General features: G+C 45.1%; 1 protein-coding gene and 1 pseudogene across 3 annotated transcripts in view; both read right to left on the reverse strand.

The window, feature by feature from the left end:
• Positions 1 to 783: 783 nt before the first annotated feature.
• CRCP (CGRP receptor component) overlaps positions 784 to 14037 on the reverse strand; it is an 86891-nt gene continuing 73637 nt past the window's right edge. For 2 of the 3 annotated variants that reach the window (XM_047779942.1, XM_047779943.1), the window contains 2 exons: positions 8130 to 8187; positions 784 to 2832 (listed from right to left, as the gene is read on the reverse strand). In XM_047779942.1, the coding sequence (XP_047635898.1) occupies positions 2683 to 2832; positions 8130 to 8187 (208 nt within the window). In that variant the 3' untranslated portion in view covers positions 784 to 2682. The remainder of the gene's footprint in view (positions 2833 to 8129; positions 8188 to 14037) is intronic. The other variant, XM_047779944.1, reaches the window with a different exon arrangement.
• On the reverse strand, positions 8897 to 13656 carry LOC125127230 (DAZ-associated protein 2-like; annotated as a pseudogene).

The following is a 14037-nucleotide window of genomic DNA, read 5'->3' on the forward strand; positions in this document are numbered from 1 at the left end:
ATGTATACGAAATGTCCAAGACAGGCAAATACAGAGAGAGAGAGAGAAAGTACAAAGTAAATTACTAGTTGCCAGAGACCACGAGGAAATGGGAATGTAGCATGACTGCTAATGGATATGAGGCTCCCTTTAGGGGTGATGAAACCATTCTGGAATAAGTTGTAGTGATGATTGTACAATCTTGTGATTATACTCAAAATCACTGGGTGGAATATTTTAAAACGGTAAATTTTATGGTATGTGAATTATCTCCTAAGTTTAAAAATAGGTATAAGGATTTCTGGGAAGTTCTGGGCCATTTTGCTTCCTTTTATCCCCTTCGTTCATTATGTAATTAAATAAGGTTGATGGTCCTTTTCAGGGGATGTGATCTGTTTTATATACAGTTTACTGAGGCATGATCTGTTTATAAGAGTGACAATAAATTGGCTCAGGGGAAAAAATGATTTAGTGAAGAATATACTGGAGGATTGACTCACTCGTCCCTCACTAGGGTATAAACTCTTGAGGGCTGATATGGTTACACAACAACTATTAGAAAAATGGTACCCACTATTTCAGGAATGAACCTTGAATAAATGGCAAGTCCCCTGAGCTGGCAGTGGGTCATCCAAAAACTCTGAAGCAAGAAGAGGCAAGGAGGTTATTTGGATAAACCACTAACTGGGAATCAACTTCATTTTTCCAGAGCTCAGGAGCACCTTCTCGAAAGATCACCTCCCCTCAGTGCTGTGTCTCCCAGAGTGACCGGACTGGGTGTCAGCCTCCACGTTCGGAACGTAATTTAACTACGGACAATGCATTTATTAACTTTCACAGAGACCAAGGATAACATACAAACAAACATTTTTTCTTTTTAAAGAATAAAACAATCACCTGGTCAAACATTAAAACCATACAGAAGGATATAAAACAAAAAAGCAAGTCTCCCAGTCTCCCAGCTCTCCTTCCCAGATGTGATCCTGTGTAAATTACAACTTATTTCTGATATATTGATTATTAATGTGATGGGGATATTACACAGACCATATTTCTTATAAAGAGTAAGTCTGACCTAATCAGAAGCTGAGGCTAAATTCGGATCTAAATAGATTCAATTTAAGAAAAATACTAACATGTATATATTTTATATATGTTTTCTAAGTCAGATTTCTTTTTTTTCCTAATCAAGGCAAAACAAACTCTTGAAAGATAAAAATAGCACAAGTTGGCAGTCACCTGGAAACAATTTATCATCAACTAATCAAGCCTTAAATCCATGAAGCAAAAAAGCACCTCAAAAATGCAACAACAATGATATGAGCACCTAAATAGGTGTCTTGACAAATCAATAGCTCCTGGTAAAATTCCTGATACTTGAAGGAGATTTAAAAATAAATGCCCTGTTCATGTCAACATTGCCTATGAGCAGATCTCAACTGATCCTTAGAAGATAAGGTTAAGATGAACGTAACTGCCAGCTGGCAGGGGTGGTGGGGAGGCTGAAATAACTTGGGAATAGCAAGAGGTGGGAAGTAATCCAATTAACAGAAGCACTGAAAATATGTAATTGCACAACAAAATGAGTACCAATTTGAAAAATTAATGTCTATGGGCATTTTCTTCCCCAAATAGGGAGCAGAGTGAACGGGGGAATTAATTTTTAACAATATTCCTAAGACCTAAGGGCAACTACACGTCTGGGGCTACGACACTCTCCAAAGCATGAACATTAAGAAGTTCTTCATATGGTAATTATTCTAATATTTTAAATTTTCAAAAACTGATGCAACCTTGCAAGAGCCAACAAATTTAAAGTCTTATTAATCAACCTCTAGCTCTTCATATTCTGTCCACAAAAAGAGAGACATAACTGTGCCCTTTAAAAAGATGCAATGTGCCCGTTGTGCACATGAAGCTCACCTGCTGGCCTCAATAAGCAGCGCCTGTCACGGGGCAGGAAACTGAAGGTAGGCAGAAAGACAGGCGACGCGGTCATTCGGCCTGGATGCCTCTTTTCAACGGGAGGGAGCTGGCGCTCTAACACTTCGGACTAACTAGGGAGCTGGCTCACAGGGCCCACGCCAGCAGAGGAAAGGGGCCTGAGGAAGGGCTGGCCAGGCTGTTCTTTTATCTCTGTTTCTCGCAAGGAAAAGAGTCCTCTGAGGTAAGCCAAGGTCAGTAGCTGATTTTAACTCAGAGCAACCATTTGCTGCTTTGCGCGTTTTTAGCCCTCTACTGGGATTCTCCTAACTCAGCTTTCATCCCAGCAGTGCTCCGCGGCCTTCAGGGAAGCGCCCAGGGAAGCAGATGGAATTAATTAGGCGAGAGCCCATCAAAGGCAACAAGGAAGTGTTCCACCAGCTATGCACAAGGACCTTGCCCCGAACACGCCAAAGACCATGGAAGGATTTTTACCACAGGGGGTTCCCCGTCCTTGTCCTCCTCGACCCTGCCCTCCTTTCTTTAGCTCTCTGCCCTGACCACACCTCAGCCTGTCTTTACCAGGTTTCTTCTCCAAAGCACAAGAATTTCTTTTTAGCTTCTTTTTGAGGAAGGCTTATTTTTGTGGTTTACCAAACCAGCCACAAAATCAGGCCTGTTGGGACAGAAGGTAAAACCAAATAAACAATCCTTTGAATGTCTGGGAAATGGCTGCTGGGCCTTTCGACTTCACAAGACCCTGGAGCCAACTGTGCTCTTCTAGGCCGGGTCCTCTTCGTCCATTGTCACGTCATCGCTGGTATGTGTCTTCTGCTCAGCCTCTGGCCCGGCAGGCAGGATGCTGGTGACGGTGTGGAGCAGAGCTTCGATCTGCTCCTCTGTCAGCCGTTCTTCACTCTCCTCCACCATCTGCAGAAGGAAAGAAAACCCTCCAGGAGTTACAGAGACGCCTCGATGGCGGGGCCCAGCCTCGCCCTCTTCACCCATGTTATTCCTGGTCTAGGCCCAGGGCTCAGGGCCTGGCTCCTGAGCCACCCCTGGTCTCCGGGTCCTCCATCTTCATGAATGGGAGAAGCCAGCTCAAGTTCCAGAGTAAGCCAGTGTGAATGCTCCACAAGGGTCAGTGAAAAAAGCAAGCTGCAGGTTAACATTTTTTCCTGAAAGAAAAAGCAAACCCTAACAGTTCTCTACCCATCCATATACACACATGAATATGTTGGACATGCAAAGAAAACCCACCTCTGGGGAGCGAAATGGCATCTTATATACTTTGGTAATTTCACAACAACACAGCTGTAACTTATAAACTGTATCAACAACTCTTTGGATGACCGCCCACTATGTGCCAAATGCTTTATATATTTTTGCTAATCCCCACTACTATCACCACTGACAACAGCCCTTTAGGGAGCTTCTGTGCCCAGTGCAGCGCCGCACCTAGTACTTCATGCTCATTATTTCTGTTAAACCTCACGACAAGCCTGGCAAAGGGCAGAATCCCAAGCCAGGCCTGCCCATCTCTAACACCTACAATCTAACACAGGCCGCACGGCCTTGGCCAGGAGAATGCAGAACAGGAGTCTGTGAATGACAGCTGGGAAACAATCTCCCACGACCCCATCAAAGGTCTGCTTCGAGCCCAGTTTCTGACGTGCTCCTGGGCAGCTGAACATAGAGATGATGAAATCCACAATCATAAGCCAGTTTTCTTAGCCTCATCTCTAATTCTCAATATGTTAACAAACAAAAAAATAATGCAATCAACCACTTTTGTAAAAGCAGCCTGCAGGCAGTCAAGTTACCTAACCACACTCACTTGGTGGCATGAGCCATCGATCACAAACCACTTTCTCAGCTAAAGATGTCCAGGGTCCTATCCTATGGCATTTCCCATAACAATCTCTGAAATCTGGCCACTAAGATCAAAAGGAGTTCCAGAAAGAATTTCTGGCAGATTTAAGTAAAGCATGATGACAAGCTAGGCTTATGATCCTAAAAAAGACTTCAGTTTGACTGCCTAGCTTTACAAACAATAGTACAGAAGCTAAAGAAGTCTGGTGATGTGCCCAAGATCAAACTCCCAGCAAACCACTGGCCTCTTCACTCATCTCAGTCCAAAAATGTTTCCAGAACTAGCCAATACTCCTGGATGTTCCAGAGTAAAGATCCAGAGTGAACCAAGGAAGCTACTTCCCCTCATGCTGTGAAATAAAACGACCATATTCTAAAGATTCAAAGGCTCCACGTAACTTCTCTACTGAAAAAGGAACAATCCTCAAAAACACACTTTTAAAATTAGACACGTAAGGAGTTCCCGTCGTGGTGCAGCTGAAACGAATCCAACTAGGAACCATGAGGTTTCAGGTTCCATCCCTGGCTTCGCTCAGTGGGTTAAGGATCTGGCATTGCTGTGAGCTGTGGTCTAGGCTGAAGACTCAGCTCGGATCTGGCGTTGCTGTGGCTGTGGTGTAGGCCAGCTCTGACTGGACCCCTAGCCTGGGAACCTCCATATGCCAAGGGAAGCGGCCCTAGAAAAGGCAAAAAGACAAAAATAAATAAATTAATTAATAAATTAAATGTAAAATTACAGTCTGTAAAAGGAAATAATCTAATATGCACTGCCTCCCAAGAATGAAGGAGGAGGAGGGAGGAATATATCTAATTTGATTATTTAATCCCGAGGAAAAAATGATCTCCATTTGGAAGGAAACAGACCATCGTTCGACCAGTGACAGCCTCCCACCAGCATCTGCGCGGTGCTCCACACCTATCGAGGGGTTTTCCTGGAATCACCGCCACCAGGGCGTCTGCAGGAGGCTGTGCACAAAGTCAGGACAATTCACAGAGGAGCACGTGGAGGCTCAGCGTTACAAGGACAACATGATCTGGATCTCTCAGCAAGGTCTTTTGAGACTCTGGATCCCAGCTTCTTCTAAAATACCATGGCCTTGGGTCGGAGGTTCTATCATTTCCTTTCTCAGACACACTGTATGGCACACTTGAGTCCACTGGTTTGAAAGAGTTTGGCTACATGACCTCTGAGGGGTCTTTCTAGAAAACCAGAGAGGATTTCAACAGGCTACCTTCTTGCATCCTAATCTCTGGGCTTGGCAAATCGGGTTTCAGGTAGGTGTTCCTGGCAATAGGGCTGATAAGCTTTACTAATTTTGCCAAATTTGCCAAGAGAAGAAGTTTTTATCAGCAATCAACCTTCAGAGACAATTAGAGTCAGGAAACTCTCTTTCCCAGTCAAAGAATGAAAACCTGAGCTGCATTAAACACAATGAAATATACTCAAAGAAACTTGCAGAAACCAAAAACTTACTAACCCCTCTGGATCACTAGAGTAAATAATTACATTATTCCTCACCTTTTCTTTCCAACACAGAAGAAACAGAACCCAGATAAAGAAATGCAAAGCATCATCTCAACTTTCCCAAACATCAAAGGGTTCAAGTCATTCAGAATGTAAGAGTTAATGAAATGTAAAAATACAAAGTATTTGCAGACAAGTCCACATGAAAGATACATTTTTTTATCATTTACAAAAATTATATTGGTGCCCAGGGGCCATCAGACTGGGCTGCTATACTCCAAAAACTGCTGTTTTTCACTCTAAGCTGCCAAGTCTAACCTTCTACTTTCCTCAAAACAACTCAAAATCTCATAGCAACCGAGACTTCTAGCTCTCTGACACAGAACAGTTCACTTAACCTCTATAAATTTCAGTGTTCTCTAAAGTAAAACAAAAGTAATGCCTATAGTAAGGACCAAAGGAGAACACACATGATAGCGTCTTATAAGCCATAAACTATACAATGCAAGCCTTTTCATAATCATTAAATTATAACAGGCACAGATAACAGTATTGGTTCAGGACAGCGGCCTGTGAGGTCACAGGGTTCACGGACCTGTCCTCAGGCCACGGGTCCCAAGTGAACGCGTGGCAGGGCATGGCGCCACTCCCACAGCTGGGTAGCTTCCTCACACACAGCCGGCAGCCAGCCGTGGATGTGAGGACCACAACGGGCCACAGCCGAGGCATAACTGAGAGAGAGAAGCTTCAGCCTCCTGAACTGAACCCTGACAACTGCTATGTTGGGATGACTTTTGGATCCAGGGAGAATAACGGCTGTCGGGTTAACGCAGGGGAATGAATTCTCACGTCCTCTGCGCTTTCTACTCTAGCGAAAACCTCATTTCTTATCCCTTTCTGATGAGAAGAGACACTTCCACAAACCTTGGTAAATGCTTTGCTACCCTTCGCAGCCAAATCCCAGGCTGGGGAAAAAAATCTGGCCCCAAATGGTCCCATTGCTGGACAACAACACGTGGTTTTTCTGAAGGCCCACCTACCTACCTGTGAAAGGAGAAGCGCGTACAGAGTCTGAGGGGATGCCATGCCAAAAACACACGGCCTGGAGAAACAGAGCAAGGCTTCTGAATCAGACCCACTCGGCCACTCGCTAGCCAAGATTACGGCGAGGGCATCACAGGTGACATACACAAAGCCCCTGGCACCAAGTCTGGCACACAGCAGGCAGTCATAATAGCAGCTAATCTTACCAAGTAATGAAGGCTTTCTACAGGCTCTGGGACACTAATCCTCCTCATCTCTTCTCTCCATCTGTCATTAAGCCACGCATAACACATGTTGCTGATTAAAGGTGGAGGAGACACGACATGTGATCTTTAACCCAGAGGGACAGGGATTAGTTTCTTGCTGTTTTGTTTGTTTTTTTTTTTTCCTCTTTTCTAAACTCAATCTCCAACACAGTTGAAAGCATCAGAATAATGAGGGTATAAAAAAAAACGACCTCTATTTAGCCTAAAGGCCTGTTCCCCCAGAAGGCACCCTTTATGGAAGGAATTTTTCTAATTTAATTTTAGGTGCATTTTGAAGAGCAGAAACAACGAGAAGACAAGCTTTAGTCAAAAATTAAATACCACACAACCCTTTCAAAAAAGGTTGTTTTTGGTTTTTGGCTGCACCTATGGCACGTGGAAGTTCCTGAGCCAGGGAATGAACTTGTGCCACAGCAGCGACCTGAGCCGCTGTGGTGACAATGCCAGATACTTAATCTGCTGAACCACATGGGAATTCTAAGGGTTTGGGTTTCTTTTTTTTTTTTTTTTTAAGCAATTCTAAATATCAGGAGTATTTTTGGCCATTTTCTTCCACATTTTTCTGAAGGAAATTTGACAAAGCTAAATACTTCTAAAACTGACTTTGGAGACTGCTTTATTCTCCATCTTAATTCTCCAGCCAAAGTTTTTTACTGGTAGTTGGAAGGCCTGCCTAATATTTGTAGCTTACCAATGAAAATGCCACAGGCAGCAGATGCCAATACAGCAACCACTTGGTGTGTGCTGCCAGATCCCGTTTTCACTTTCTCCATATACAATCTTTGCCTTCTATGCTGGCTTCCCCAATTCTAAAGCCTTACGCTATGATTGCAATTTAGACCTTGCAAGTGCTGAGGTTCCACTGAATGGTTTTATGCAGGGAAATAAGACCATCAAACGCACAGTTTTAGAAAGTAAACTATGATTGTGGCGTAGAAGATGGACAGGAGGGGGCTGGACTGGAGGCAGGGAGGACAGTGAGAGGACAACTGCAAGGGCCGAGCTGAGAAATGGTGACAGAAATCAATGCAATGCAGGAGGGAGAAAGAGAGGGCAAGAGGAAACAGAAGCAGCAGAGCCCGGGATTGACCCACTGGGAGAGAACAGGAAGGGACTGACCTCCGGGACCCAAGCTTGGGAGACTGGGTCCAGAGGGTGAGCATGTGGGGAAGTACGCATATGCTCCATTAACCAAGAGAGGATATGGGAAGGGTTGGAGGGTGGGAGTGGGGGAGAGAACTCCACCAGAGTCACGCTGAATCTAATGTTTTCATGCAGCATCTGGCTGGCAATAAAGAACTCCTACGGAATGGCCTAGGACACTGGGGAGACAAAGAGCTGCCAAGTCAGAGCCCCAAACTCTACAAAAAGAATTCCATTTTCTCCAGTCTCGTCCTGTCCCCAAGTCCGTACTAACTAGGATCAAACTGGTGAGGTCTCCTTTCACTTATAAAACGGGAGGTCTGGCAGTCTTTTCAAGTAATGGCTGTTCCTGGCTGCTCTGTGCTCAGCCGTTATGACCCTTTCTCCCTCTGAGACCCAGAAACCAACCCGCCCAAGTTCAAGCCTCCTTCACGTACCAGCTGGATCTCAACAGCAGTCATAGGTCTGTGATTCAGCAGCTGAAGCTTTTCAGCTCTGTCAAAAGAAAAGTACAGAGCATTTAAAACTCTCATACCCCTAAGGATCTCAAGTCCTGGCCAAGCCATTTAGAGAACACTTGGTCAGATAACACATGGAAGAACAACTTGGAAGGTGGCCCTCAGTTTCTTCAGTCGTAAAATGAAAGAATGGGAGCAGGAGAGTCCTATGTCAGTGACTCTTACTCAAGGACACAAATGTGTACTGGCACAGAGGCTAAGGGTACAGAGGCTTGGATTGTAAGAAATACAGCAGAAAGCACAGGGGTTTTTTTTTATAAATTTTATTTGGAAATAAATAAAATAATGCTTTCTTAATCCAAATAATAGAAAGTAAAGATTAACAAAATAATCTTGGTTGGTCATCGCTTAGAATTCTTTCTTGAGATTAAGATTAAATGTTACTCAGATTTGACCTGACCTGTTATCTTACTAAACAAAAACAAAGACTCTTAAGGGGATGGGAGTTAATACACAGTAGTATAAGACACAGTCTTATGTCCTCAAGGAGTTTACAATCCAGTTGGGGAAAGAAGACAAATACAAGCAAACTTTAACAAAATTATTTTGTTTTGTTTTGTTTTTTTTTTTTTTTTTGCTCTTTAGGGCTGCACCTGTGGCATATTGGAAGTTCCCAAGCTGGGCAACGCTGAATCCTTAACCCTGAGCCAGGCCAGGGATAGAACCCACATCCTCATGGATTCTAGTCGGGTTCATTAACCGCTGAGCCATGAAGGGAACTCCCCAAAAGATTTAAATAACAGTTGAAGATACTAATTATTGTCTGTCACAAGACAATATACAGCTCACTGCTGAAAGGGAGGTTGAGATGTGTGGATTCTCAAAGACGACAGGACTTGAAAAAAAGACTCACCCCTGAGCAGGTGATAATTCACCTTTCAAATCAATTCAATATTTAGTGAGCTTAAACATATTCTGGAATAAAGAGAAAAATAAACCACCATTCCCATCGCCAGGTCCAGGGAAGCAGTGCCAGGTCCCCACTTCTCCCTAAGCCTTGGTTTCATCACCCGCCAAACACGAATGACTTAGCTATCTTACAAGGAGGTTATGAAGGATGAAAATCTTGCCATTTATAGTGGTGGCAGCTACCACTTGTTACCTACTTTCCATACGGCAGGCACACTTACCTCAGACTTGATGCTGAGGTGGTAAATAAATAATGTGCCCAAGGCTACACAGCTAGTAAATGGCGGTGCTGGGACTCTTGCCATCAAAGCTCGAATCCTCCAGCCACGTGCTTCTCATATTCACAGTGTGCACAGTGACGACTGACCCTGTCATTTCTCCACAAACGGCAGTCACTACTAAGGCAGCTGTAGTTAAGTTCAACTCCTCATAATCCCCCAAACATTTACTCTAGGCTAAAAGAGGAAGGCATCATAAAGAAGACGACTCTTGCACTGGGCCCTTTAAGGATTTTCTAGGGGAAAAGGATGAGAGAAATGGGCAGTCAGGGCACAAACAGCACAAGTAAACTCCCAGAAGAACTAAAAATTCATGGAGTTTTAGGAAATGGCTGCTAGAAAGGCTGTGGAACACAAGGTTGAATGAGTCACATGGAACACCACCACTAAGGGCCGTGACTCCCAAGAGGCTGCATGTTACTTTGTAGACACAGGAGAGCAACCAAGGAAAGGACTGAACACCTTGCTGGGGTGGAAAACCTGTGAAATGGAAGCACTTCCGGGTGAGAGAAAACAAAAGCTGTGAACTAGGGCGTCAGCAGCAGGGATGGCAACCAGTTTGGACCTGTCAAATGTTCCCGGTCACTCTCAGGTCTAGTCAACAGGACCTGACAACTAGAATGGGTGGGAGGTAGAGTGAAGGAAAGGAAAGAACTGAGGTTTACTGTCAGATGTTTAGTCTGTTTGGAAAAAAGGTATTTACTGAAATTTGAATTTGAGTTTGTGGTACTTTTGAAACAACAACGAAGAGGTCTCTGTTAAACAGTCTGTCCAGTTCTGGTTCTGTCTAGAACTAAAGAAAAGAAAAAGACCAGAGCTGGATTTATTATCAAAGAGTAATGTGAAACCACAGGAGTGGACATCAGCGTTGAGAGACCAGCTGCAGAGGAAGTGAAGAAGCAGGACAGAAAACCACAAAACACCTCCATTCGAGGGGCCGGGAGAAAAGGTAGCGAGGGAGAAAGGAGTGAAGAGAGAAAAAGGGAACCCAGGAGAGTGATGCGATGGAAACCAAGAGAGGAAAAGTTCAGGACAGAGGGTATCATCAACAGTGCCAAATGCTGAAGACAGGGAAGGAGGTTGATAGTGGAGAAGGTGCTGGATTTCCCAAAAAGGCGGGCACTGGTGGCCTGGGCAAGTGGTTCAGTGGAATGACAGTAGTTCAATTTCAGAAAACAAAAATCAAAAGATTAAGGATCCCAAGATGTTCTTAGGCCTGATTAGATTTCACGGAACTCAAGTCATTTTGGAGTGGGGCGTTCACAAGGACCCCATTAACCCAGCACAGGAATTCTCGGGAGCCATGAGCGCCTGCGTCAGGCACTCTGACAATCAATGGTAACCAATTTGTGATCTAAAAATTCCCCTTAATTTTGCTCTAAAGTCATGAGGCTTTTGAAAGGCAACCACATCACTGCCCCTCATATTTTAAACTGTTTTCTGTATAGTTTGTGTTGATATCCTTGGATATCAGAAAAAGTCCAGTTTTTCTGGTACCAAAACAAATTTAGGTTTGGTTCATGTATAAAGAGAGACCTTTAAGGAGGGTCCAAAGCCACTCTCCATTTCTGCCTACGAAGAGCCAGAACAGAGGTACTGGGGTTTGTGCTTCTGGCAGAGCGGGTCTAAGAGGATCCTCGTGAGAGACGAGTTCAAAGATGACAGCTGGGAGGGAATGAAATGGGTCTGCATGGCTTTCTGTCCTGCACCACCGAGTCAACGGAGACTGGTGGGAGGGAACGGGAACCTAGGGCTGAGGGTGGGATACAGAGCAAAGGGCAGAAGGGAAAAAGCAGACAACCAACATGTTTCATTTATAACAAGTAATAGATATCAAAGACTTACAGGAGATTAAAGACCAATCAGAATAATTTGGCAACTTTAATTAGATGATCAAAGCTCTCTCCAAACCTAATCTGAGGCTGTATTACTAAAAGCAAAGACCCAGCAAAGTAATTCTGTCCCATAATTCTCCCCCTAAGGAAGATCCTTAGGGCTGCTTCACCCACATTCATTTTATGAACAGATACCTCTCCTGCATCGAAATGCTCTAGGGAGGCACTTCACTCCTACCACCACGTATGTGGCTACTTATTAGGTATGAAAAGTGACTGACAGTTTGGGCACCAGAAAGCCATCCCAACAATGTATGCCTAAGCCACCACTTCAGGTTAATGTTGTGAAAAGCTATGTGATGTCTTTCCTGGCACAGAGGTGCATTTGGTTCCTCACTGGATGCTGAAGCCACCAAGTGAGTCACCCATGAGGCTTCCCTTCTGCTGAGTTGTAACACAATGGCTCCCTGCATGACTGCACGCTGAGCAGTGCTGGGAGGACACCCTGGGGTGGAGAGGAACGCTGCCAGCAGTAGCCTCTGCTCCGAATCTGGACCTGCATCCCACCCTCCTTGCACCACCAGCACTGCCGGACCAGCTGGAGAGATGGGAACAACCACTCATTAAGCTATGGGGACTGTGGAACCTAAAGTGCTAACAGCCACAGACTGGGCCATGGGAAGATACTGTGAGGTGCCAGGAAGAGCAGCTGACATGGTGGGGACAAGGCGAGGGCCCAAGGCTCAGACCACAGCCCTCCGAGCAGGCAGGTGAAGCATCAAGATAGTGTGGGGCCTGAGGAAGATGCAAGATCCACGTGTACACTGAACGCCCGGGAGGCTGGCAGAGTAGGTCTGCTGTGGTGGACGCTGACCTTTGCTGTTCATGGTGGCTGCAGGTCCAGTTCGGTTCAGTGTCATGGGCAGAAATAATCTCTTGACTGAAGTAAAAAGGCCTCAGTTATGGCCTGAGGAGGGCAGGTTCTGGAGGGAAACTGAGGCATGTCTGTTGCTAAAGAGACAAGCAGATGGAGAGGCTAAAATTACAGGAGAAAGGGAAAGACCCTCAAAAAGAACCCCACGGTTCGAAGTTCCAGTAAAAGGGTTCATGTTCCACCGAGATCACATCAATGTGGGGAAAAAAAGGCAAATGTGAGGAGACGGGAAGGGAAAGGAGTTCATTTTGGATAGTCTTCTCAGCGAAGCCGAAGTGAGGTCACCATCGGAGAGGTCTGGATGTGAAGAGGGTTACAGGACTAGGAGCTGCAGAGACCTGAGTACGGAGGAGACCTGCGATAAGAGCAGCAAGCAGCTTGCGGGCCCAACCGAGTCGGAAATACAGACCCTCCCGCAAGACAAAATTATTTCTCTCAACCATCACCATCCAACAGTATGAATAAAAATAAAAAGCAGGAACAGAGAAAAGACATGGCTGAATAAATGAGCATCTCAGCTACAAATCAATCAAAGCAACAGAACCAGTTCACAGAATAGTCATTATCCTGCCTGGCTGTGAACTGCTGGAGAAGTGTCTGCAGTGCAAAAACGATCTTGTACGTCTTTTATCGACGAAAACATTAACAGCGGCTCCCTGAAAAACCCGACCTGAGTGTCAAACCAACCAAGCAAGCCCTCTGCTCTGCACTCCAGGAGCTGAGCCCTGCTGAAAAGAAGTCACAGAACCACACTGCTGCAGATGCCAGGTTTGGGGGCAGGGGCCAGAAACATCCCCACCCCCACCCGGATTCATAACCAAGCTTATTTTTACCATCTCTACTTTCTCCCCTTCACCTCTCAACTCACTGCACTTTAGCTTCTGCCCCAAGTGATCACCAAGACTGTTCTCGTTAAAGGACTCCATGCTTCTCTGTCCTGCCCTACCCCGCCTCTGCGAGACCTGACATTGCTCATCACTCCCTCCTTAAAACCATTTCCCCCTGCGGCTTCCACAACACCATTCCTTCCTGCTTCTCCTATCTTCCTGACTATTCCCTCCTACCTCTTCCTAGGTTTTCTCTTCTGCTTGCCTCTCTAAGATTCCATGGTGCCATCTTTCATCCAAGGAATCCATGTTTTCAAGCTGTGTGAGCTGAGCTCCAGACCTCTGTAACCAATTGCCACCAAAAGATCTCAGACACATTTCAAACTCAACACACCCCAAAGCAATCTAACTACCCTTTCGAACAAGCCAGCTCCTCCCTCTGTACATCCCATTTCGGTAAAGAGCTAAACGCACAGGACAGAAAACTGCGTCACCCCGACTCCTCCCTCTCACCCACTGCCCCATATTAAGGCACCAAGAATTACTGATTATACTTCTTTCATGATGTCTGTCCCCCCCCCCACCATTTCTACAAGCCACTTCAATTCTTCTTGGTTAGAGGACAAAGGCCTCTGAACTCAAAGACTTTTTCAATCTATCTTCATTCTAACAAGTGAAGTTACAGTTATTTTTTTTTTTTTTCTAATGGCCACAACTGTGGCACAGGGAAGTTCCTGGACCAGGGACTGAATCAGAGCCGCAGCTGTAGCAATGCCAGATCCTCTAACCACTGTGTGAGGGGTGGGGATTGAACCCGCACCTCCACAGCAACCCAAGCCACTGCAACTGGATTCCTAACCCACCGTGCCACAGCGGGGAACTCCTTAAGGTATCTTTTAAAAGATGAAAATCTGATCATCTCATTATCCTGCTTATCTATCTTCTCACTGTCCTCACAGTTTTTGGTATAAACTTTAATTTCCTCAGTTCAACCTCCAGAAGCCATTGAAATTTGGTCTTTGTCAGTCTCCCTAGGTTCATATG

This window comes from Phacochoerus africanus, chromosome 5, assembly GCF_016906955.1.
Source record: "Phacochoerus africanus isolate WHEZ1 chromosome 5, ROS_Pafr_v1, whole genome shotgun sequence".
NCBI classification, from domain to species: Eukaryota; Metazoa; Chordata; class Mammalia; order Artiodactyla; family Suidae; genus Phacochoerus; species Phacochoerus africanus.